The sequence below is a fragment of the Bemisia tabaci genome, chromosome 1 (genome assembly GCF_918797505.1).
Source record: "Bemisia tabaci chromosome 1, PGI_BMITA_v3".
Classification (NCBI taxonomy): Eukaryota; Metazoa; Arthropoda; class Insecta; order Hemiptera; family Aleyrodidae; genus Bemisia; species Bemisia tabaci.
Genome location: NC_092793.1, coordinates 51,506,317 through 51,531,945, shown reverse-complemented (window position 1 = coordinate 51,531,945; position 25,629 = coordinate 51,506,317). Strand labels below are relative to the sequence as shown.

General features: G+C 41.0%; 1 protein-coding gene across 1 annotated transcript in view; it reads right to left on the bottom strand.

Annotated features, from left to right (window-relative positions):
* Nucleotides 1–25,629, bottom strand: part of Fur2 (furin-like protease 2) — a 536,496-nt gene extending 510,867 nt beyond the window's left edge. Inside the window, exon 1 of the mRNA XM_019049259.2 lies at nt 24,198–25,629. Coding sequence (XP_018904804.2) covers nt 24,198–24,380 — 183 coding nt within the window. The 5' untranslated portion in view covers nt 24,381–25,629. The remainder of the gene's footprint in view (nt 1–24,197) is intronic.

Below are 25,629 nucleotides of genomic sequence, written 5' to 3'. Positions count from 1 at the left end.
GTTCTCATTCGACAAAAATAATACATTGATTCAAGCAGGAGAAATTGCAAATCGGGACTTGAAAAAGAAGCCTCCACACAGTATTCTGTCATGTGTGCTTTGGACAACGAAGCAATGATTAGCCTGGTCTAAAGGTTCAATCTCGCGAAGATCACAGCAGCGAGTCTATCGACCCTCTGCGTCTCTACTCGATAAACTAAAAACCTGTACATTTCCAAAAATCAAACAAACCAATCACACCGAGGGTTGGGGGTGCTTGATGCTCCAATCAACGTGCAACGCATCCATGACGTCACCTCGTAACACACTGCAAACATTAACGCCAGTGGCGAGGTTTAAATGATCGATTTTCGATACTTCCCCATTTGAAGCTACGGCAAAGAATCGATTATCAAGGTGTTCGTTCTAAGTATCGATCCTTTTCCATAGGTTTAAACGACAGATCAATGGATACATCGCAAACGCCACGCCACTGATTAACGCGAGCGGGTTTCAATCAAACTTTTTTTCCAACACCGATTGGTTCCTGATAGAACAGGACTCTGTAAAGGCTTTACATAAATAGCTCCCTTCGCCCTCCTTCCCCTTCATGACAGACAGCGACATGCTTTGAGATACATCGATCGATCTACCACTTAAACCTATGCGAAATGATCGATAAGCAGGGTAAGCCTTAATAATCGATTCTTTGCCATCGCTTCAAATTAATAAATATCGATCGAAAATCGATCACTCACGCCTCGCCACTTCGTAAAACTGGTCGAAATCTACGAAATGCGAGGATGTCAGGTTGAGTAAGTGGGTTTGATGAGTGGCCCGTAGTAGGTTCATGATTTTGAAGGCGGAGCGAACGATTTGGTCCCGGTGGCGAGGCGGGAATGATCGATTATCGATGTTTCTCCATTTGAGGCTATGGTGAAAAATCGATTATTAAGGTGTTCGCTGCGAACACCCTCCTTATCGATCCTTTTCCACAGATTTAAATGGCAGATCAATCGATACATCGCAAAGCACGCCACGTCACTTTAGTCCCCGCGGGAGGGGTGCGATCAAACCGTTTACGAGTTGCAGGAACATTGAACGGGAAGGATTTACCGAGCTTAATCACTGCTCGACACGACACTATTCCAGCTTCTGCTTCAAGTCCCTCCGACCGCCCTTGGTTGCCAATTTTGGGGAATTTGGGGTACAGCTCAGCGTTTAAGGACGTGTAAAAGGACATCCTTTAAAACTAGAGTCCCTTTATACTGAGAGTCAAAACAACACCCCCTCATGGAGTCACAAACGGGAATAAAGATTACAGAAATCGAACGTTTTTCTTAATCTTTGATCGGCCCATTCTCAAATTCCTTTCTCCGTTCCTTCTCTCATTCCGTTTGTTCCTTGCCGAACCCAAATTTCCCTGGTCCATTCCAGATTATAATCTTTGCAATCGGCGAAAATGTAATCTTTATTCCCGTTTAAGACACTGTGAAGGCCTAAAATACGGGAACTAATCAGGAATGGATTCACATTGTCTTGACTCTCAGTATAAAGGGACTATATTTAAAACTAAAAAGGATATACAGAGAGAAATTTATGATTTCTAAGAAAAACTGTCAACCACACTACTGTTATTGGGACCGGTACACTGCGCAAAATGTTGTGTTACATCAATACGAATTCCTCATTCCCATGCCATGACAAAAATTTCTCTTCGAAAAAACAGGAAATCTCCTAATTGCTTCAAACGGAATTTTTTCGGGCATTTTTACGGCAAAATTTACGGGAAAGTATTGAAAGCTAAGATCGAAGAAGAGTGGGCTCCATATGAAGCAGAAGAGCAAGCAGGATTCAAGGCCGGTAGATTGACTGACGATCATTTATTCTGTATCACACAACTGATTGAGAGAAAAATGACCGTAGGACAGGAGCTCCATTTAGTTTTCGTTAATCTTCAGAAAGCGCATGATACTATCATAGCGTACCATCAGTGAAACTCTGGGAAGCCCTAGAAAAAATTGAAGTAAAATTTATATTGAGTAAAATTTATCGAGTAGAAATTTTTTCGAAGCACCTTGAATTTTAGAGCTGGAAAGGCCCTCAGGGGCACCCTTACTTTCCAACATAGAAGACATAAAATGGTGATTTGATCCATTCTTCGTTTTGATTGAATTTTGGAACTTAGCGAAGGATTTTGTGAGGAGACGCGGAGGAAATTCGACAACTGGGAAGGGGGAGTGGGGTGCGGGGCTTTGAGCGGGGATAATTGCAATCTAGAACGGGTGAGGGTGTATCGGGAAATTTGCGCAAGGACCGCATTCTGGACAGCGGACAAATCGAACGGCAACTGGGCCAAGTGAACACTTGGGTTTTGGTGTTGGATCGGGTAAACATACGAATACGAGGGTAAACTTGTCTGAATTTTGGGTCGAGGCCCCTTTAACCACGACGTAAATCCGTCATCGATGAGCTCGCGGACATTTAAACAGCGAGAGTCGAGGGTTGGGGGTTGGCAGAGAACGGTTGTTCTTGTTACGGACTCCCTGTAAATCCATCGCATGGAAGATTTAGTCTCGACCAAAGCCGTGTTTGGCATATTCTCTCGGAGAATATTGCTCCCCCCCCCCCCCCCCCCAAAAAAAAAGATGAGAAGAATAATTTCTTTTTATTCAAAATATTCACGCTCAATCGCACATACTTTAATACAAATCATAGCCAACGTAAACTCGAAGTAAAACTGAATTTTGGTGGTTTAACAGCCAGTGCAGGTATCGAATATTGAATGTAGATTTTGAATAGATAAACGTTGCTGCAGAGGGGTTGTTTTCTGGCCTACCACAATAATTCAAGGAAAAATAGCTATTTTTAATACGTTCGCACCCCCTTAGCATCAATTTTGCTTCCTGTAAATTTGAAGTCGGAAAATGCCACTGGTTTTTAGGTTACTCTCCATTATTCATTACAATATGGAGGAGAGCATGCTTCAAATACGCCTGGACGCCTGGTTGTAGGCACCTCTTTACTAAGATATCGCACAAACTTTGCTGGTCTTTAAGTTCAAATTTTTAGAATTAAGATAAAAGACCTTAAAACTTGACAAAAATCCTGAAAATAATAATGTTCCAACTCAAGATTGCCAACTAACGAAGGTTGCTGTATGCTCCATTAAAAATATCAACTCTTTGAACTCCTTTCTTAATACGCTCCAATGGAGATGTTGCATGTGTGAGGAATTTGCGATTTGACTGTTGATTCTTACGTAAAAAATCGCGAGAAACACGATGGTGCCACTGGTTTTCTTTGAAATCAACTCCCAAGCTCAAAAAAAGCTCTCAAGTTGCGACCAAAATGGAGGGGATATCCCACGCTATCCTAAGAGTCCACCTCTACATCAAGACAAACTCTCCATGCAAAGATAGGGAGCAAATACATTAGCAGGGCTGCCACTTTATTTGGGGACTCCAAAACTGAAAACACGGCATCACTGCTGATGTATTTGCTCCCTATCTTTGCATGGAGAGTTTGTTTTGATGTAGATGTGGACTCTCAGGATAGCGTGGGATATCCCCTCCATTTTGGCCTCATCTTGAGAGCTGTTTTTGAGCTTGGAAGATGATTTCAGAGAAAACCAGTAGCACCATCGTGTTTCTCGCGAACTTTTGCATAAAAATCAACGATCAAATCGCAAATTCCTCACCCATGCAACATCTCCATTTCCGCTTATGCAAAAAATTTTCTGATAAATCATTTTAAGATTTTCGAAGAAACCTGACTCATAAACGACTTAAGAAACTCATTCTTAGGAAAGAGCGACTTCTTTACAGCCATTTAAAACGATGGAGGAGATCAAGAACACTAAGTGTTCCTAAGAACAGAAGTTAGAGGGTACAACAGTGTTGCAGCCATTTTGACGAGGACGAATGAGATTCCGAAGAAAGTGCTTTGAAAAGGAACCGACAAGAATATGAAAAAAGAAATTAAAATTCAAGGTGAGCGATCGAGACGGCCGAGTCGCTCAGACCTCCCATGACCTTGCGTGGTAACCATGCAGCTTGGAAGACTTACCAAAACAAATAAAATAAATTTAGTCTTAATTCCTTATTTTTTTTAGTTTTTATAGTCTTTCACGTTCCTTCCATACCATGATCGATCTTTCAGCCGATCTTGGGTGCACCGTCGTCGCTTCCACACCTTACTCAATTACGGGGGCTCGAGAGTTCGAAATGTTCCCCAGGCATTGACTTGGTAAGTTAGCGATGAAAGGCATCGGATCAAAGCTCGCAGTTGAAACGAATTTCAGCGCGTAGAGACTGGAGATTAAGCACTGCGAATTATCGCGCCGCTTTGCATGAGCTGGGCGGGCGGCGGCGGCGCTTCGTTCACACCTGCCGACCGCTTGAGAAAAAAAGTAAGCGTTGATAAAGCCTTCATTCCTCATTGCCGACGATCAATTGTTTAAGAGCCGCCTGCTCTCCTCCTCCTCTTAGCACCAATCTTGTCAATGCTACAGCATTGCTCCCGCTGACACGCAGGCACCCGGCACTGTATACATATAATCTGAGTGATGGTTCATGATCGTGAACGTCGGAAGACACGTACACCCCGATTGCGACGTTAAAAATCTCCACGGTTACTGTATTTTTTATTTATTTATCAATTTTTTCTGATAAAACAGTTGAATGCATGATGTTGTTTTATGTTTTTAATTTTTTTAAAAAAAATGTCGCATTTGCATTACCGGTGAGAATTGTACTTTGTAACTGACGGATAAAACGGATGGAGTAGATGCGCAATAATGCAGTACATGACGTCATGGACAATTTCTTGGGTTCAATTTTTGTTTATCATACTTTACCTATGGATAATATTGGTAATATTTGTATGGTAGGACGACCTTACAGCCAAAGGCAACGCGGACGACCGCCCAAGAGATGGGCACAGAGCTGCCTTTCATCCCCGGAGGACCATTAAGTGATCTCTCTCATCACCATCATGTTTTACTAATTTAGAGGCTCAGACAAACAGGGTTTCGGGCCTAGTCAAAAGTTAGAAGAAGAAGATAATGGTACCGTGCAGCTCAAAAAGCGAATTTTCGCGTCAATCCGATTCGATCGTCTTGAGGTCTCGAAATACGATCAAATTCCGAACCAATTCTGATCAAAGCAGACCACTTGATGACTGATGGTCACCATGCAACAGCCCTCTTTGATCTTTGGACGGGCCGTCAAATTTTGATCAGCATGGAATGTCACCTTTCATTATTTCCTGCCGTGCGAAACATTTCTGCCAAGTTATCATTTGAAAATTAAGCAAAGTAACGATTTTAAAACTAATGACTTCCGACACTTTGATGGTAAATGGTTCGGGAATTCGATCGTCTATCGAGACCTTTGGATCCGATGAAGCTGCTGACATTGGTGCCATCAGTGGGGACCCATCCATCAGTATTGACCAATCACAGAACTTTCCGCCAGATTCACCAAACCCCTAGTATTTCACGAGATAGAGGTTGAATCCCAAAATGATCCCGGAGAGCACCAATCATCCGTTCGGTGAACCCCGAAAATGAGGATCAGATTCACAGGCTATACCCGATCCGACACGAAAATTCGCTTGAACAGTCCATGTTAACTGTTACATTTTTGATGTTCTACAAGATGAAAGCTTTAAAAGCGGCTCTAGGACATGTCCATTCCGTCCCAAATACGGCCCAAATAAAATCTCACGGTGCAACACAGCGTGACAACCAGTACACACCTTCAATTGGCGGTTGGGTGCAAAACCGTTGATCCGGTGACTGTTGACCTGCCGGCATGCGCATGCGCCAGAACTTGGACTCCTTCTATCGGCGCACAATGGATCGAGTCGATCAGAAAGGTCGGACATGAAATTCTTGACTACAAATGCAAATTTTCATGTTTAATTCGTCACATTTTAGATTTTTAGGGGTGGTTCTGGAAGAAAATTTCACGATAAAACCGCAATCGAGCCACTTTTAGAGCCTCAAAGTGTTGTATGAACGGAGTTATAAGAGTTCAAAGTTTTCAAATTTTACCGACATCTTCTATTGACTCGATCCACTGTGCGGCGGCCGCGCCCCGCCCGCGCCCGGTAGCACACCGACGTTGCCGCCATGCAAATTGTAAATCAGAACTCGGGCGGTTAACACGGGTTCGGGTGCGAAAATTTGAGGACTGGCGTCTGTCGGCGGTTCTGCAACTATTCGTCCTTGACTCGCTTCGCTTCGAGTTGCTGCTAGTTGGTAGTTCGCTCGCACACTACTTTCTAGCCACTGCCACCACCGCACCACCGCACAGAGGACCAACCAGTGGGAGGGACCGGACATGATGTGGAAAACTAAAAACCTTCGTTAATACGAAACCCACAGGTATGAGGCAGAATATAGAGAGAGTCTAGACAAGTCGAAATGTGGAGCTCTTCTGGCCCATAAGGACAGCCAACCTTCTAACAAAAAAAAATTTAACTGCCAATCTTCGGATTCCAAAATCAAACAAAGATGACCAAGAATGGTCAAATATGAGCATTCTTCGGCAAAAATAAGTAAATTTACGCGAGTCCAAGTCAAATACGTGCTTCACAAACGACAGGTTGAAACAGTTGCAATGAATCATCTGGATAATTTGCATTCATAGGTTGGCTGCCTATTGGGCCCTGAGAGCTTTATGGCTTTATGACCTAACCTCAAAATTACCGACATGTCCGTTCTCTCTCAGTATAGATACTCTAGTTTGAGGGTAGCTCCGTTAGTTTTCTCGTGAAAATTGCTTCAAATTACTACTCTTTTTTATAATGTGACGGTAGGAACATCAAAATGTTCAGTTTTTGATGAACATGTCCGACCTCTCCCGAAAGTCGTTTCCACTGTGCGTTGTCGCCGTTCATTTTCAGTTGGCACACTCGGTCTGGCGCGGCGCCGGCGTCGCATCGATAACGTGTGACGTCACGAATCCTGGCACGGGCGATACGCCGCGATTTTGCCCATCATTGTCCGAAAATGTGATGCATCAAAGCAAAATGTGCCTTCGGGTGAGGGGAAGGGAGGTTGAGATAACTACATGGCAGCTTTGAGGGGTCAATTATGTGCTGTGGGGCGCAACACACCTGAACTTGACCCTGCGGGGGAAATTCAAAATTCGAACGAGAAAAACGGGAAATTCGAGAGAACCGCCTTTAAAGTTTGCCGGTGCTTTTCCCAGTCATGAGATAAGAACATTTCACGTGTAACTCTGATGACATCATTGATGAACTTCAGATTATGGCTTGAGACTTAGGCCCAACTTTCTTGTGGAGATATAACATTGTTTATAGCTGGTATCTAAAGAAAGAGTCAATATTTTTCATCCTAAACCGGTTTCCGGTGTGCTTGATAGTGTGCGTTTCACTTGGGCTATATTTTGCAATTTGAAACTAAAATTCCTGTAATTTTTTTTTAAAAAAAAACAACGTGTGTGCCATTAGTTTCCCTACGTACACAAGTCTTTTTAAGGACAAGTCAGAAATTTCAGTTCCCAATTGCAAAATGAAGTCCAATATAAAGCACAATACGACCTGTTGGGTCACGAAGAAGCCCCTGCCTGGGCTCTAAGTTAAAAATCACTATTTACAGAAAAGCGACAGTTTATGATATCCATTATATTACCGGATGTATTATGTACTATAATACGATATGACCTGGCGTCACTTATTAGTTGGGAACAGATTTTGGACTTAACTTTATATTGCATAATATTTACTTTGAAACGAGCTGATTTCATAAAATTAATAAAAAGTCTATCATTACACCTGTATTGCTCCATCTGGAATATCCAAAAACCTTCTTAGCTTCTTAGCTCGGCTAGTCCAGTTCTTTTTTCCTCTCTTTTCTACCTGCCCAACTTTTACCTATGATTTCTATAAAACTAGAGATCCTCCTTAACGTGTAGATAGTTCCAGTTTTTTTCTCAACTCTCCTATATTTTCGCCAATTTAGTAATTTTTCATTACGGTCACGGAGGGCATCGTTTGGATTTATCGAGACAGCATTCTGTTTATTTATTCACAGCAGTACCTAATGGTTTCAAAAGCATAAATTTCGATAAAATGACTTTTGTAATTCATATATCTGTCAGTACTCCGATTATGCACCGTCTATTCGAAACAATTACTATGGAAAATTCTGAGATGAAAATCACACGTCAACGACACCTTCGAGAGCTCTGAGTATTTTTCATCACATCCCATGCATTATGAATTCGTCGTTTTGACAGCAATCAGCCCTGAATTAATGATCAGGTTCGCCATCGTGTAGAGACCTCCCAATCTTCTCTCATTTTATGTAAAATAATGCAATATACTCGATGCGTTTAACGGTCGTGTCTGCGTTGAAATGTTGCCGATTTGTGAGAGCCTACTTTCAGACTTGTTACTTCGGCTCATTGAAATTTCCAACGCTAACTCCACAAATATACACAAAAACTGGCAGCGATCTTGTGGTCTGCAAAATCGCCAAATTGGCGCTTTTGCAGGCTTCGAAAACAGCAATTATACGTATATATGTGCGCAGAATCTCTCTCTTTCGTCAAACACTGCATGGTTGTGCATCACAGTACCTATAAGAGAAACAGTTTATATTTTTTCAGATGTTGAGAAATAGATTTATCTATAAATAATATATTCGAACTTTGCTAGGCACATGATAAACTATAACATCAAATGGGAGTCGGCGTTCGTTCGACCGAGGAAACTAGTAGTGTTTCTTAACACGCAAAATCTACCTAATATCACCTTGATGCGCTCGATCGGGCATTTCCAGTTTGAATTTGCGCGCAACGTTGACCCGGAGAAATTTAATGATAAACTTTCAAGCATCCTAAAATTCAATTTTTTAAAACATGTAACTCCAATCTAACTTCAGCCATTGTCGTATATAAATTATTTTGCTTTATGGTCGACATTCGCTGCGAGTAAACGGAGAACTCACTTGAGTTTTTGAGACCTCTCTCTCCCCTTCTTAAAAGGGACAAAAGTGGGTATATTTCATTTTTGAAACTTTCCTATCGTAAGAAAATATTCTATAAGTCATCTGAGCAATTGGTTGATATTAAGTAAGAGACGAGTTGAAAGATGACGATGTTTAAGAGACATGCGCAAGAGGTTATGAATCGAAGAAGCATTTAATCGGATATATCGTTGATTTTATTCTGATTTTGATAGGAACATCATACTCAGTGACCAGCGCGCCTATTTGGTTAATTTAAAAACTCACTTCAAGTAGCTTAATTTTGAGTGCACGTGACCTTAGGAATACATTGCATTAAAGCTGAATACTCTTCACGACAACGAGCTACTTGAGAGGAAATAACACTTGAGAGGCCATACTTAAAGTAATACGTCTGATCATCATCGATTGGAATTTTGCACTTCAAATTGTGTTAAACGAGACATGAGAATTTTTAAGAAGCCTGCTAAGAACAAGTAATTGACAGACATGAGCGCTACAATAAGACCGATGAGTACTTGAAACCATTTGTCATAAAAATTGATGCTTCTTCAATTTCGAGAATCCGGGAGCCTTAAGGTAATCGCTAAGTGTTAAGCGCTTCATTGACTACACTTCCGTTTGGGAGCGCCAAAAAAAGGATATATTCTTTCACATGGAAGAATTACTTCCGGGATTCATCAGGATGCAGATTCCTGCACTGCATGAGAGAGAGAAATTTGAGTTTGGAGTTTGTTTGCTTCTTGAATTTTTTGCTGTTCCTACAGGATATTGGATTTTGCTTGTACAATCAAAAGAACGAAAGAATGCGAAAAATAGGGGAGGCTTAATGACGCTGAACATTATGAGAAAGATAATTAGCGCATATCCATGCGGAAATCGATCCAAGTACTGGTCTATTTTCGAGGCTAAACAAGGACATATGATGGACGTCTTATAAGGTCTCCAGCCAATTAGCATCAGAGAAGAACGCTTGTTTTCTCTTAGCTGCCGAGACGTTAAATATCAACAGGATATAAATGCACTGTTGTTAATAGTCATCATGCCTTGTCGCTAAATTTAATGCAATCGGAAGAAAAGCAGGCTATGCATGGAGCAAGATAGAAAAAACTTTGTGTGAAAATTCCGGAGAATATTTTACAGTCTACAAAGATGTGCTTGGCAATAATTTTTGGAATAGATTTGATGCGAGACTATAGTTAAAGTGGATATCAGCAATATTATGCAAATCCTCTGCGGTTCATGGATTGTTATGCAACTTTCGACACTAATTCATAATCCATGATAGGACCGGACCGAACTGCGTGGTTTGAGACGGTTATATTTTTAGATTCAAATTTTAACGTAGCGTTTTGCACTAATTGTAGCTATAGGGGAGGCCTTAATTCAAATATTTTAATTGGAAATCCGAGACTGTTAAACAGTCAAAAACAATAAGCTGCACTAATGAAATCTCTCCGCCGGAGGTTGCTGTGGCAGGAGAATTATGAGGTACCTAAAAATATTTCCTCGGAATGCAGAGGAACAAGTCTAAGACATCTTAATTAAAAATACGCGCTTAAGGCCCGACATTTCATCGGAAAACACGTTTCTAATTTTTGCCATTCGAAAATCTTGCAAACGTAGAATAATACATAAAATGGCCACACGCTAATGCGACGTTGCTATGGAGTTTCGCGAAAATTTCACTATTATGAAAGTGTAAAATAAGTACATGGGACAAATTATGGAAAACAATGAGATTAAGGGTTTCAACAGACAATAAAAATGTACTGATAACTTGAAACTAGTTGCCACAAATTATCATACGAATTAGGAAATAAATCTTTTTTCCCCCTCTTGAAATGTTTAAATTCCATCGGTTAATTGTGTGGGCCACGTATATTGGTTGAAAGTTTTGGTCATTGACAGTAACAGAGCGATGGACGAAATTCAAATTAAGTATGATTTGAAAAAAGTATACAATTACATCTAAAAAGAGTAGGGTTCATTTAAAGTGTAAACCCATTAGATCGCTGCTTGATTCTATCATTTTCTATAGGATCAAATTGTTTGAAAATATTTTTTCGCGAACATTGCGAATAGCTTTCAGCAGGAAAAAAGAGTAGACATTCAAAAGGTACGGAATTAACGGACGAAACTTCAACTTCACGTACTCCCCAAAAAAGTATAAATAACGAATAGCGCGCAGAGCCAGCGACGATACGATCCATGCGCAGGCGTCTACTAAAACGAGGAAACAAAGCTCACCGATACCATTTCATGTGCGCTCATGTCAACATTAAGTGGAATCCAAAAACAGTAAGATGAAAACATTTACCCGAGACGAAACAAAACAAAATTGAAATTAAACGTGCGAAAGTTCTAGTGCATTGAAAGCAGATAGTAGACATGTTCGAAAATTTCAGGCAACGTCTAAATTATTCGAGCTATTATTGAATCGGACATCGGACGAGATCAGCTTTCTTGCTATTAAGCTAACACCCATTGTATTACGGTTTATAAATTGTAAAACATGAAATGCTCTTTATATTACAAAATTTTAAGAAACATTTTTGAGCAGCAATTTTTGTAACAATTTCAAAAATTGTTCACAGCAAATTTGGATGCACGCTTCGACCCCTGGACAGAACCATCCTCACCCCACAGTGTGTGAAAACGCTTCGCACGAGGCTGCAAACGTGATTCTGATTTCAAATTCTAGCCACGCTCATTTATTCAAAATCAGTCGCACTTTGTTGAGCGTTGCCCTTCCCAGCAAGACAGTGCGATGAGTTGCCTACGACTGAATGGTTAACAGAGAAAAAACAGGCAGTCTTACCATTATGAGAGAAAAATGTATTCCTTTCAGTCGCGAATTTTCGAACCAGATAAGTGCGAACACTGGTCACTGTGAATGAACTTGATTCTGAGTACTGACCTGCAACAGACAATAAAACACGATTGTTAAGGTATGCACTAAGAATTATCAAACTACAAAATTTTGATTCCAATTTCAGCGACTGAAAAGAGTTCGTGCAATTTTACAGAGGAAAGTCATTACGTACTTAGAATCATATTACATTTGTAAATCTCCAGGCCCATTAAATTGTAACCGTGGCCGCAAACTTCCGATGTACTAACCATCGGCTGATGTTAGTCATCATGATTCCAGAAAAATGTCAGTCGTGTTTTCCGCTAGGAACTACCGTACAATTTTGTCAAGTTTATCAAGCTACCAGTAGTGAAGCTTGAACCATCGGATATCAACATTTCCTTATTTGAAGCTAAAACCGATTGTTAGGTCGTTCATTACGAACACCTTGACAATCGATCCTATTCCATAGGTTAATGGCAGACCGATCGACTGATTGCAACGTGCGAAACTGCCAACTCTTCGAGATCGCAAAATTTGGTACCTTCCTTCTATTAAAAAAAGGGGAAGGGTTTGAATTCAATATTTTCCCATTTGAAGCTACGGCCGATTATTAGGCCGATTGTTGACCACTGAGATATTCATCTTTCCATTTGAGCTGAATTTTCAGGGGTCCTAGACAAACCCCCAAAGGAAAAAGAATCCCTTCTTCCACTTCAGACCTTTTGCATACGAGCACGGTTCGAGGAACTGGACCCCCACCCCCACCCCTCTTGGTGGAACTAGAGTCCCTTTATACTGAGAGTCAAGACAACACCCCTCATGGAGTCACAAACGGGAATAAAGATTACAAAAATTGAACGTTCTTTGTAATCTTTGATCGGCCCATTCTAAACTTCCTTTCTCCGTTCCTTCTCTCATTCCGTTTGTTCCTTGCCGAACCCGTAATTCCCTGGTCCATTCCAGATTATAATCTTTGCAATCGGTGAAAATGTAATCTTTATTCCCGTTTGTGACACTGTGAAGGCCTAAAATACGGGAACCAATCAGAAATGGATTCACATTGTCTTGACTCTCAGTATAAAGGGACTCTAGGTGGAACTAACAATTCTTGAAAACTGCACTCGTGTGGACAAGGCCTTATGCACCCGAATTTCGATCACTGATCTGCCAACACCGAGTCACCGTAAATTGGACGCCGAGAAAATTGCTCATTGTTTTTTCGAGATGCGCCAGCACAAGAGATATGATGCGCTGTAGCAAATCGCCGGAGAGGGGGAGAACCGGGTCAGTGCCATTCGCCGGAGAGCAATGGAAAAAAATCCGATACTTTCGTTGCGGTAAGTTGCGATAGAGTACATATACTTCGGTCGGCAAATAAATCAGAATAATGGCAGGACAATCCTCCCCTCTCCCTCCCCGCTCATGCATGGTCCCAAACGCTGAACGCATGACGCGGTACCAATCCACGGGGGGTCCCTCCAGGTGGAGAGGGAGTTGCAGCCCGCAACAAGCTCCAATTTTGAGTGGATCAAAGCGGCACAGCGATCGTGAACTTGGAGCAGAATTTCGCCGGTAGTTTCGCAAGCTGAGCTAAAACGTGGTGTGCAACTGAACACGGTCATCTCGCTTAACAGAGCCTGAGTTTCTGGTTGGTTGGATTAGATTTTCTGCTCCGATTATAGTGGATTAATCATTCAGACAGTGAAGAGTAAAATTACTATAAATCCCCACATTACATCGGACTGGACCCTGGAGTTGGATATTTCGAATAATCTTTTTCGGTGCGATCTACGTGAGAAGGTTCAGTAGAGGTCTCTTCCGGAAATCTTTCAAGTAATTGACATTTCGTAAAAATTTTCCACTATTTTCGCACACATTCTGATATACGTAGGAAGTTTCTCTTTTTTACCAATTTTACAGCTCTTCGCGAAATAATTAGCCGGTCAATGGTGAAACTGCAGAAAAGCGTATCTCAGTTTGCAGTGTTGCAGATTTCCTATCATACTTTATTTTCTATATGGAAAACTACTCAACGCTCATTTTTGAAAATTTCAGTGATTTTTCTTCTCTTTATAAAGAATATTTTGAGTGAACTTCAAGCCATGATGTTGCTTTGGTTTCCTTTAAAAAGTAAAAAATAATGGAGATTTCGAAACAGGCACGCGTTTTTGCAATTTCACCGTCGCGGTGTGTTGTAAACATTTGAATTCCGCGCAAAACTTTCATTGGTCAGGGCTCGGAAAACTCCCATCGGGACCATGGAGACTTTAGGTAAGCATTACCTACCCAGCGTGCCGATTATTGAAATTGATCGACAAAGCCATAGACAAAGAAGACAAAAGGGATATGGAGGGATCCTATTGGTGGAAGCGGGTGTTTGCAATGGACAAAAATGGTGGGTAATAGACTAACTAACGGCAACCCACGAGAGACCCTACAGTTAGTCCATCATTTTCTCCCTTAGTCTATAGGAACCACCCACTTCAATGGATAGGATCGCTCCATACCCCGTATGTCTTCTTCGTCTATACCTTTGTCTATCAATTTCAATAATCAGCCCGCTGAGGAGAAAGAAATGTCCGATCTGGCTGTTCCCGGATGGCGAAAAATGTGAACAGAACAGCAGGTTTTAAAATCTTAAAAAAGGGGCTAATCACCAGTAATCTGGCCGTAGGCTGGATGACGAGGGAGAAATGATCGGCATTTTGGAAACTTCTTGCAATTTTGTACATTAGAAATTACGCACGAGAGATAAGGAGAGCTATCCACGAGAGGTACTTTCAATAAGCTGAAAGCAAGAGGGGTCCCTCCAGCACCGTCAACCCGTCTTCTCTCCTTGAGAAACGACTGAAACGAAGTTCATGCGCTGCGTCCTTATTTTTTCAGGCTCTGTATTCCTTGCCGGGAGCTGAAGAAGGTGTGAATCTCGAGATTAATTTTACGGAAACTAATTTAAGGAGAGCCTTATTACAGCTAACTTTCCCTCTTTCCGCTCGCATATTTCAGTTTCGAAACCGGAAGCCGCGCCGCGAATTTCAGCCCGAAAGCGCTGAGGCATCATTTTCGCCTAGACTTCGGAGGCGGAGGGTGATTGATAACAACCACTCGGCTTTTAATTTCTCCACCCTAAAAACTCTCCCGTTAAACCGCATGATTTAATGAGCCAGGAAGCCGGATTAGCGGACGCGAAACTTTGCCGCCGCCGGCGTTGCGGATTTCGCGCGAAAATCCACCTTTTTCCCGTTGCTCCCGCAGGGCTACGTGTGATGATTTTCAGCGAGATTTGGATACTACAACGCCAGGATTGCACGACTGCCTGAAATAAATTCGCCGACTTTGCATTGTTTATAAGGGTGAAAAAAGCATTTGTTCGGGAGGGTTGGCAGCAGTCAGCAGCGCTTAATCTGCGGCATCCGAGGCAGTTCTCTAATTTACGCCGATAATCTGATCATAATTTCCCCGTTTTTCTCCTTTCTCGATTGTTTTTCTTCTTTCGCGCCTCGCTGCAAGTCTTCCCGACGAAATTTGCTTCTGTTTCAAAATCAGCTTCGGTGATTTTAAGGGAAGAATTTACTCTGCGATCTTCTTGCTCTATCAACGCGATGTTCTTGATGCAGACTCCACCACATCCGAGTTTGTCCTCAAGTGTTTGCTCGATTTTAAACTCGGGAAACAATACAATGCGCGAGTGAAATCAACGATGCTTCGCGACATACGTCCTCGTGGGCGGGAAATTACGGGGCGTTGCCGCATTGAGCACCAGTGACGTGGCGCTTCGCGATATAACCTTATGAAAATGGATCGAAAAACAGGGTTGTTCGTAACGAACACCTTAATAATCGATTCTTTGTCATAGCCTCAAACGAAGAAATATCGATGATCGATCATTCATGCCTCGCCACTGTTGAGCAAATTTCCAAAAGACCACTGCTACGCGATTTTTGGGAGAAAATAAAAACGAGGAAAAATCAAAAATTAGAATCATAGTCGCAATGAACTCCGATGAGTTTCAAAGCAAGCCTGGGGGAGTAGAGAGTTCAGCGGAGGTTGTTGCATTTGAGATGCTTTGGCGGGGTCTAGTCCTATTCTGCCTTGATCAAAAGAAAGGGAAAGCGTGCGTAAGGCTGTACTGTAAAAATAAGCTTTTACCGTGCCGGTTGTTTTTTAAATTTCAATTTTTGCTCCGCGCGTTATTTATGGGAACAATATCACGCCAAAATCATTTAAAAAATTAAAAAATTTAAATTTAAACGTGTGAAAAAAGAGGATATGAACATGTTACCGGCCCATAGAACGTCATGTAATGGGGCCAAAGTTGAAGTCGATATTCTCTTAAAGCCTACTTATCGTTGACATAGTGCACTATGCCTTGCCTAGTGCATACTGCCTTGCTAAGCATGCTTAGCAAGGCAGTATTGAGTGACTGACTCCAATCTCATTTTAAGTTTATCAATCAGTCACACCTAATCGGAGCCCAGGTTTTATCCTTCTGCAAAATTCTAGACGGCATCAATGGCCGTCATTGAAGTAAAACGCCGCATCATCATCGTCGTCATCATCATCATCATCATCATCATCATCATCATCATCATCATCATCATCATCATCATCATCATCATCATCGTTATCGTCATCGTCATCGTCATCGTCATCGTTGTCATCGTAATCGTCATCGTCTTCATCATCGTCGTAATCGTCGTCATCATCATCGGCGTCGTCAACGTCATCATCATCATCGGCGTCATCAACGTCATCATCATCATCATCATCGTCGTTGTCGTCGTCTTCTTGACCTCCTTATTCTGCTCCTTCTTGTCGTCCTCCTTGTCTTCATTCTTTTTATCCTCCTCATTCCTTTCCCCCGATTTTTGATGCGTCCTCAACTCCTCATCTGTGGTATGTTACGAGTCCGATACGATCCGAACCCGGCATACTCGAGTTAAAAAGCTTCTTTAACGAGCACAAGTCGGCAAAGTACGAGATCTGCTTGGAGACAGCTCTCGATGACAATGATACGTCGAAATTCTGTCAGACCGCTCTCTAGGCTTAGATCCGCCGGTTTCTCCGCACTGGTGACCAACTCCACCTACACGGCGCGGCGCTGCAGCTGAAGAAGCCCCCGGGTCCCGCGGAACCGAAGTGACGTAATGATGATTCTGAGTCATTCACGGTGCGGTAGGGCCGGTAGGGCATCAATGCCGGGCAATACAGCTGAAAGGTCGGGACAGTGCGATGGTATAGTAACGGAACGGCACGGTGAATCTGGAAAGCACGTAATTTTCATAATTTCCTTGCCCGCGTAGGAATCTACGTATATTTAAGGTGTATCTTTACATTTCGTAGTAAGCATTCTTCCACGCAGGGGCATGGGCGGATCCAAAAGGGAGCGTACGTTCGAAAACAAAAAAGAAAGAAAGAAGGAAGGACGCTTGTACATGGTCATTTTTCATGATAAAATCAACTCAAACTACATGTTAGATACTTTAAAATTTCGAAAATTTCTGGGATAAGCCCCCCGGAGCCCCTTCTGCTCCCCCAGTTCGTGTTTAGGGGCGCCACCGCTGTGTTCAGATTTTTTAGTTTACACCAACATAATCCGTAAACATCTCACCATGAGTCCTGGTGAGAGTTAAAGAAAGTCTTCCTAAAATTGAGGAATCAATACAATTTAGTTTCTTATTTTGTTTATTTTCCATTACTTTGTTTTGCATTATGACTCCTTGCGTCAAATACGGTGATGTTCATGAGCTAAATTTACATATCTGTCTGACGATGGGCCCTGAACGCGAAATGGTCATCATGGACTATCCACCTCTAGCAAGCATAGGTAATCAAAAAGATAATAAAGCTCAAAAGATTTCTAGGGTGCTGGTGGTACAATCTCACTCGAAAGAAGAGTCCCCTAGAATAATGTCAAAACCTTCAAGGCAAAAAAGCAATTCTACTCCCTTGTTATGCTTGTTTCGAAACATCTTTCCTCTTAAAAGTATTCTACAGCGCCTCGAGAATAAATTAATTACACCGCTCCAGATTCTGATATAATTTGAAGGGTGCGACATAGATATTTTTCATTTATCTTGATTCTGGAATAGGTCCTTCAAACACGGGCATCTCATACTTCAGCCTCTTCCTCTCTCTCTCTTTCTCCTTTCCATCTCTCTCTACCCCTTCCCCTCCCCTTAATAACCCATTTTTGTGCCGATTCTTGACCAATCTAATGGTTTTGTTCATTAGATGTATGAATCGATTAAATTCCATCTGCGTTCATTAGGTACTAATGAAGTTTGAGAAAAGATTAAAATCCCACTAAAAAGTTCTGTCCTCGAAAATTTTTGGCACGACGCAGGTTGTATTAGAAAAAAAACTGGTGGGCATGACTTGTGTGCTCATGGCGCTAAACACTCCATTTACAGAGTCAACAGCTAAAGAGTTGCGAAGCACTTCAGTTCGTGAGGGTTTTTGTTCATAATTAGCTTTGAAGGATTTTGAATTCTTGACGAAGGTAACTGACCTACGGTGAACAAAACAACTTCATTTTAATGAGGGCTACAGAGACAAGTAGTTCAAGAGCATCTTCAGAAATTTAGCGTGGGTGTTTATTATTCTCCTTCCTTTTACAGAAAATCAGAACCATACTGCCAAAAACTTCATGAAGCGAATTTACTCAAATATTGTTCGAACTCATGTTTTTCTGCCCTTCATCCGATTTTCACGGTGTATTTCATAAATTAACCCTCCTAACCGCCTTAAGGCTAACGGCTCTATCAGTTTTACCAGACGGTTCTTTCTACAATAAATGGATAGAAAACCTGAGGCTCCATTTTGATTCATTGCAAGGACGCGGTTTTTGCTTTCACCCTTCCGATGCAATGCCACTATCAGCTTATAAAAATTTCCGTTGAGCCCGTGTCACCACTTCGGAGCACGCAGTAGTTTTGCCACACGGAAAAAAATTAAATTGCTGATTCAACAATCAATTGCTAAAAACAGTGAGTGCAATGTTTCAATGTAGATTTTACAACAAAAAAAATGCTACTTTAACCACCCCCGTGGTTAAATTAGTTTACAATGTGGTTAGAGTAGCATTTTTTTGTTGTAAAATCTACATTGAAACATTGCACTCACTGTTTTTAGCAATTGAATTGTTGAATCAGCAATTTATTTTTTTCCGTGCACTTTTGCACAGTTCCGGCATAAAAAGCACACAAAAATGTCATGCATTTATCGCCCTTGCTTGATTTCTAAAGGTTATACGGAGAAACATAATTATTGTTGTTTTTTATCATTATATCAGTTTATTTTTGTTTTTCATCCATCCTAAATTTTTTAATTCAACAAAAGTACGTAGTTGTAGCATTGGTAGTTCTATTAGTCCTTTCTAAATATATATTTTTTTTTTTTAAAAAAAAGAAGGTTTTGTACGATACTTCTATTAAACTTGTTGATCCGACAGGACCATTATTCTTTTCAAATGTAAGCAAACGATTTTCGATAAGCTGAAACAATGAATATGCTAACTGCGCTTGATGGATTCGAAACAATGCTCGACGGTTTAAGATAAACAGAGCAGGGAAAAACTCAACGAAACCCGACAAAGAAAATTCAAAGCAAGCGCTGGCGAAAATTGAACTTTTATTACAAACCGAAATAACTTCCTACACCGATACCACGGAATGAGTAATGAGCCATTTATTTCTCATAGAAAAATGGAAAGGACGCTGACTGATGACAAAAAGGTGCAATGCCTCCCTGAGCCAAGACGATGCTCCCTGTGCATACTTCAGACTTTGATTCCTCTGTCCGGAACTAGTTTTTACACCCGAACCTCTTAATCGTGCATTTTACTTGAGTTTTGAATCCCGTTGATAAATGTTTCAGATTTAGAAAAATGAAAGGTAGGTTCGTGCCTATCTTAAATCTTGTTCAAATTATTGCATTTTATCTTAAAGTTTAATTGTTTTTCGTTGGAGATTAATTAATATTGTCATTTTTATGATTAACGGGTTTTGCACTTTGGAATCGGCAAACCAGCGAGTCCATCAGGGATGCTCTTGGGTGCCAGATGTAGCCAAGTAGACCAGTGTGAGGAGAGGAATGTGGTCGGAGCACGTTGACGGAATGGACGCTAAAATGTAAAATGAACTCAAACTTTGAGCGGTAATCGCCGCTGAAGAGGGGGGGGGGGGGGGCATCGGACCCTCCAGACGGCTTGAGACAAAAATTAAGTGACGAACGTTTTCAATTTTTTCTAAAGTTTAGCGATTTCATTCTTGTCCATGGTGTCTAGTTTTCTTGGCGAAGCTCATTCCCTGATTTTCCCCTGATTTTCCTTGATTTTCAGGAGCTCATTCCCTGATGAGAAACCGAAGCTTTCTCCCACTTCCCTGGGATTTTCTTAGGGAAAAGAATATAATTTTCCAGAGTTTTAGGTATGAATATCGATTTTAATTAATCTTACAGCCATTTCTTTGGCGCACGTCAGATTAGACCGCCAAATTTGAAAACGAAACGATCTTTTGAAGGTTGGAGAAGAGATTATCGGTTTTTGGAACAGATTCCCTGATTTTTCCGGTAAATTTTCATTCCCTGATGAATCCTGATTTTTCCGGGTTTTTAAAAAACTAGACACCATGTTCTTGATTCAAGACAAAATCGATTCGAACTGAATATGTACTGGATGTTTTAAAATTTCGAAAATTTTCCGGGGCTACGCGGAAGGCCCCCCCCCCCCCCCCCCCAATCGAAGTGTCTGGTTCAGGTTATGCGATGGAGTGCATTTTTTCGGGTCCCAAGCTCTCAGTTGGGCAAAAGCGTTTGAATTTTTCCGCGGGTGACATTGACCCATTGCCGGGCCGGGACTCTTCCCAGAGCGGGCTCTTTCGAAACGCGAGCGGGGCCGGGCGGGCGCGGACTCGAAAAATCATTTGACTAATGAGGACAAGGAGCTGGTGCGGCGGCGTCGTCGGTGACATAAGAGTGTCATTATGGCAGTGTGTCGGGCGTCGAGATGTCTTAACGAGCGGATCCGAAGAATAGGATCAGGGTCTCTTTCGGTCGTTCCTTAAAACCATAAATTACGCCCCCCCCCCCCCCCCCCCCCGGGCGCGATGTTAGTGCGGATAATTGAAGCCGCTCGTGCTCATCCGCGCTTCGGACCGTTCTTCGCGCGGTTTCATCATTTTCCCAGCTTCGGGTTTCGGCCCCAAAGCATCAGGCCTATACTGCCGTGCTAAGGAAGAACGCCGTATGAAAATTCGAGAGTTGCCAAATTTCCCTCGATAAAACATGTATTTTTGACGCAATTTTCGCATATTTTCCCTCTAAATTTTCAGATATATTAGATTAAATTGCGTACAAAATTGTCTGAAAATTTTGGAGAATAATATTCAGAATTTTTCCGGTAAATTCGGTTTTTATCGGAGGAAACTTGGCAGCGTCTGAGGGTTCATACGGCGCATTCAGGCGTTGCCATGATTTCTTAGTTAAAAAACGGATTTCCTAGGAAAATTCTGAGTATTTTTCCTCGAATTTTAAAGACAAATTGGCTTACGATTTGATCCAAAATACCTGAAAATTTCAAAGAAAAATATGCATAACTTTCCTCAAAAATACATGCTAAGCAACATGAACATAGCATGAGCAAGAACGTACATAAGGAAGAACGCCGTTCTTCACGTTTGCGCGGTAGTGTAGTGAGGGGCACAAAAACACACTTGCGTGATGTGAGGGGCGCCAACCGTGGTAGCACCAAAATTTCTCGTATTTTTTCACGATAAAATTAATTTCTCAGAGATTCCCCATTTTCACTCCTCTCTACTGTTATCTTCTTCTCCCTCTTATTCTTTTTCTCTTCTTTTTCCAACTTTATTCATTTCATTTTTCCTAGAGACAAATAGTCATCGTTTCGTTTCGAAGTCCGTGCGAATCATCGGGATTGTTCTTGGCAAATTTCGCACTTGAACTTCAAAATTAGTTTTCCCAAAGAAAGCAAAAACAAACAAAATCCAAACAATGAACGATTTATGTAAGAAGGTGAAAGCAAACTCTACAAATCACCCTCATTTTTTGCGATTTTAAGGGACAGCAACAGCGTTGTAATATATTTAAATAATGAATTTCAAGGAAAACTGACAATGTGGCGATAACAATCAGTGATTTTACTTCATCGGCACAAGAGGCAACGTTGGAATTACTTGTAGGTTTCAGAACAATCAAAGGTTTATTTAGTGCCGCATGTGACGGACAGGGACACTAAACGAATTTTATTTTAACGCCTGGATATAACTATTCGAGCTCTATGGATGTCCGTGTTGCATACGCACAAAGGTGAAGGCGTTTTAGTTTCAGACACTAACAGCCTCACCAACGGAGTTCAGTGGAGTTCATGACAAATCGAATCAATTATGGAGTGGAGTATTTAAATTAAGGAGGCCGGCCTAAAGTTCTCTCATGAAATCCTGGCAAAGGCGTTGATAAAAATAAAGCACATTTTTCTTCTCAAGTCTTTCTTTCATTACGTACCTACTTATTTGTGTTTAAACACATTAATTGAAATTTTGTACAGCCAAGCCTCAGGGATCCCTCCTAGGAAAATAGGATCGGTATCGGTCGAAAAAGCGAAGCCGGAAGCTGGGGTCAATGACCGCGCAAACCAACAAAAAGAAAACCAGAGTGCAGCGCCTACATACCTAAAAACGAAACCTTGCTCTTTTTTTTTTTTTTTTTTTTTTTTTTTTTTTTTTAAAAAAAAAAGAGGAATTTCAAAGGCTCGAATTTGGTAAATCCTTGACGCATCACTACACTCGAAAAAAAATTTCGTACGAATCTGCTTGATCTCACTGGTAGGCACAAGAAATCGCTCCTCTGTTTAAAAATATTAAATCGGTATACTCTAAAGTTTTATTTTTTTATTGAAAGATCTCATAATCTCATGACCCATACAGACACATGATGAGAGCAGCGCATTTAAAATATAACAGCATGAGTATTTTTACTTTCTCGCTCCCCTAGGGTAGAGAGGAAGTATTGTCATCCTCTAAGAAAAAAAAAAAAAGTTGAAATTTCATCATTTCTTTTTAACTAATAAAAAAATGTTTGGTCTAATAATCAAGGTTATTTTGAGTGAATAAATGATAGGTAAGTCAACACGATTTTATAATACTAAGAGTACCTAAGTACAGTTTGTTCAAATCTTCTTCCTACTTTCTTAACGTTTCTTTGAACAGGATAAAAATAAGTGGTTTCTGCAACAATTTTTTAAGGTTTTGAAGGATGGCAAAATGAGGACAAATGGGAAACCGAAGATTAAGACTTGTCAGAATCATAAACAGAAGAAAATCATTCCTGAAGTTTATAATTGTTCAGCATTAAATATTTTACACATAATGGGTGAAAGTTGTTTTCACAGCTTTGGATGTCAAATGTGAATTATTTTAATTTATAGGATAGAATATTTTAGTCATGCAGTTTGAGACCCTCCCCCCCCCCCCCCCGACTACCTGCATCTATCCCTTTTAAAAAGTAGGGAAAAAATAATTGTTAAACAAAAATAAATACTTATTATCACATGGGTGCCAATAAAGCAGTATTGCCTAGGTACATATTATAAAGTTAAAAAGAGAAAAAAATTGTCTTTGAAATGATCAGGACTTTTTAAAGGAAATTGGAGAAGAATATACAGAAGCTTGTGCTTAGTATTGATCTTTTGGTTCATTCACTCCTTGATCTCAGTAATTCTCACCAAAATTATGATGATTTGATTGACAAGATTAGAGACAGCCAAGGCCAATCAACCAATGGAAATCAAATGATCACTTGACACAAGCTTCCCTATAAAAAGACTGAGCAGCCTAAGCTCTAGATCTTTTAACCATCTCTAGAACCTCAAGCGTTACGTTATACCTCTCTCGCAAGTCGCCCAACACCTTCGACCCTCAAATAACACTCACAGCTCTTTAGCGTTTCTCAATTCTATCTAGTTCTCTTTCCAGTTTATGTCTCCCATCTTGTGTTATATTTGTGCGTGTCAGGTTTCAGTAATAGAAAGTGATCAAGTCTTGACCTTTAGAATTTTCTTAATTTCTCCCCGCTCTCCTACACTCAAGCTCTCAAGGCTTAGTTTCATAGGTAAAGGAATAAGGATGAGTCTTGGTATTGGCTGCTGTAATATCAACGCAACTGTTAGTAAGCTGCACGTTCTGTGAATACTTGGACAGCTAACTTATTGATAAAGGTACGTTAATGAAGCAAAGCATTTGCAGAAAGATTGCCTTCTGAATGAGCTTTCCATGAGTAGATTTTACTAAGGTTAATCACATTGAAAGTGGCAGATAAATGTTAAGATAAGAAAACTTGAATTACCTGTCCTAAGTTTCTGAAGCCATGTTTATCAGCTATGACGTTGGCGTCTTCATGTCCACCTTCAGCAAGCTGCACCGCAAATTGATTCATGTACATTGGACGAGTTCTTGTAGCACAACTTATTGTCAGAATTAAAAGTACACACACGCAAACGAATCGCCATTTTAAACTGAAAAACCGCATTTTCAGACCGGTGTTTATAATTGGAAGGGAGGACGCACTCCTCAAAATTTATGGTGAGATTTGACAGGCTACACACCGTGTGATAAAAACAACACCTACCACCTTATAAATTAACCGCTAGACGGAGCTGTTGATGAAAAATCTACAACCATGTGAGATAATCAGTCGTTTGGCTCCAATGAAAATCACAGCACAAACTATTTCTACAAGTTGACAGTCCAAAAACTAAGAGGAAACTGATAATTTGATCATACGAGAAACTGCAGAGAAGGTAGATAGCAGCAGAAAGTGAATATTTTAACAGAATTAGAATTCAGAAACCGAGCACGGTGCAATTTCTTGGTATCAGCTCCAAAACAAATGCAACTTGGGATGTAAACAATGGGAGATTACTGAATTTCGTCAGTGATAAGATGATAACTGGAATGAAACTCTTGTGAACACACGATTACGACAGACAGATCAGCCTGACGGAAGAACAATATTTTAAGTAGAATCGAGAATTATCCACGCACAAATAATTTCAGTCTTAGAGTAGGTAACTTTAAGTAGAGGATTTTGATACTAAACACGAGTTCCGAACGCGAGAGTGCTGCAGGAAGCTAACCAGCTGTTTTCAAATCACAAGCGAATATTTGAACTTGGCTCTAGACGACATGCTGATTCGATCGAGCGAAAAAATAAGGAATGACCACGAAAATTACGGAGACTTGTGATAATTTTGTCCGAATCCTAACCTTAAATTCCGCCTCAGCCTCGACCGATTACTGCTGCACTACTGACGACCTTATCACAACATCAACGTAATCACGCGACGCAAGAGCACACTGCGGCTTCCCAACCTACTCTTGGCGAGTTGCGCACTGGACTGACTCGCTCTGTCACTCTCCGAATGTTATTCGAGAGAATGGCCCACGCCTCTCTACCATTCTCTCTCTGCTGAAAAGATATATTCCAGATAAAGAGCCATAAAGTCTCTCTGCCTCTCTCATTTAGTCATTGACGATCGTTGCACTCCAGCCTCCGGTCCTTGTGGCTGTTGCGAGTTGCCACACGTGTAAAGCATATGGTTTCTGCGCTTAAATCCGATTGGTCCAATCGTTCCCGCACTTTTGATAACATTTTTGGAACCAAATTTAAAATGACGGATTGGTAAATTATTGTGGACCTCCTATTGCCATTTATTGAGAAATTCCAGTCAAAAGCGAAACTATCGGTTCTCACTCATTATCAACTAGCATTGATGAGA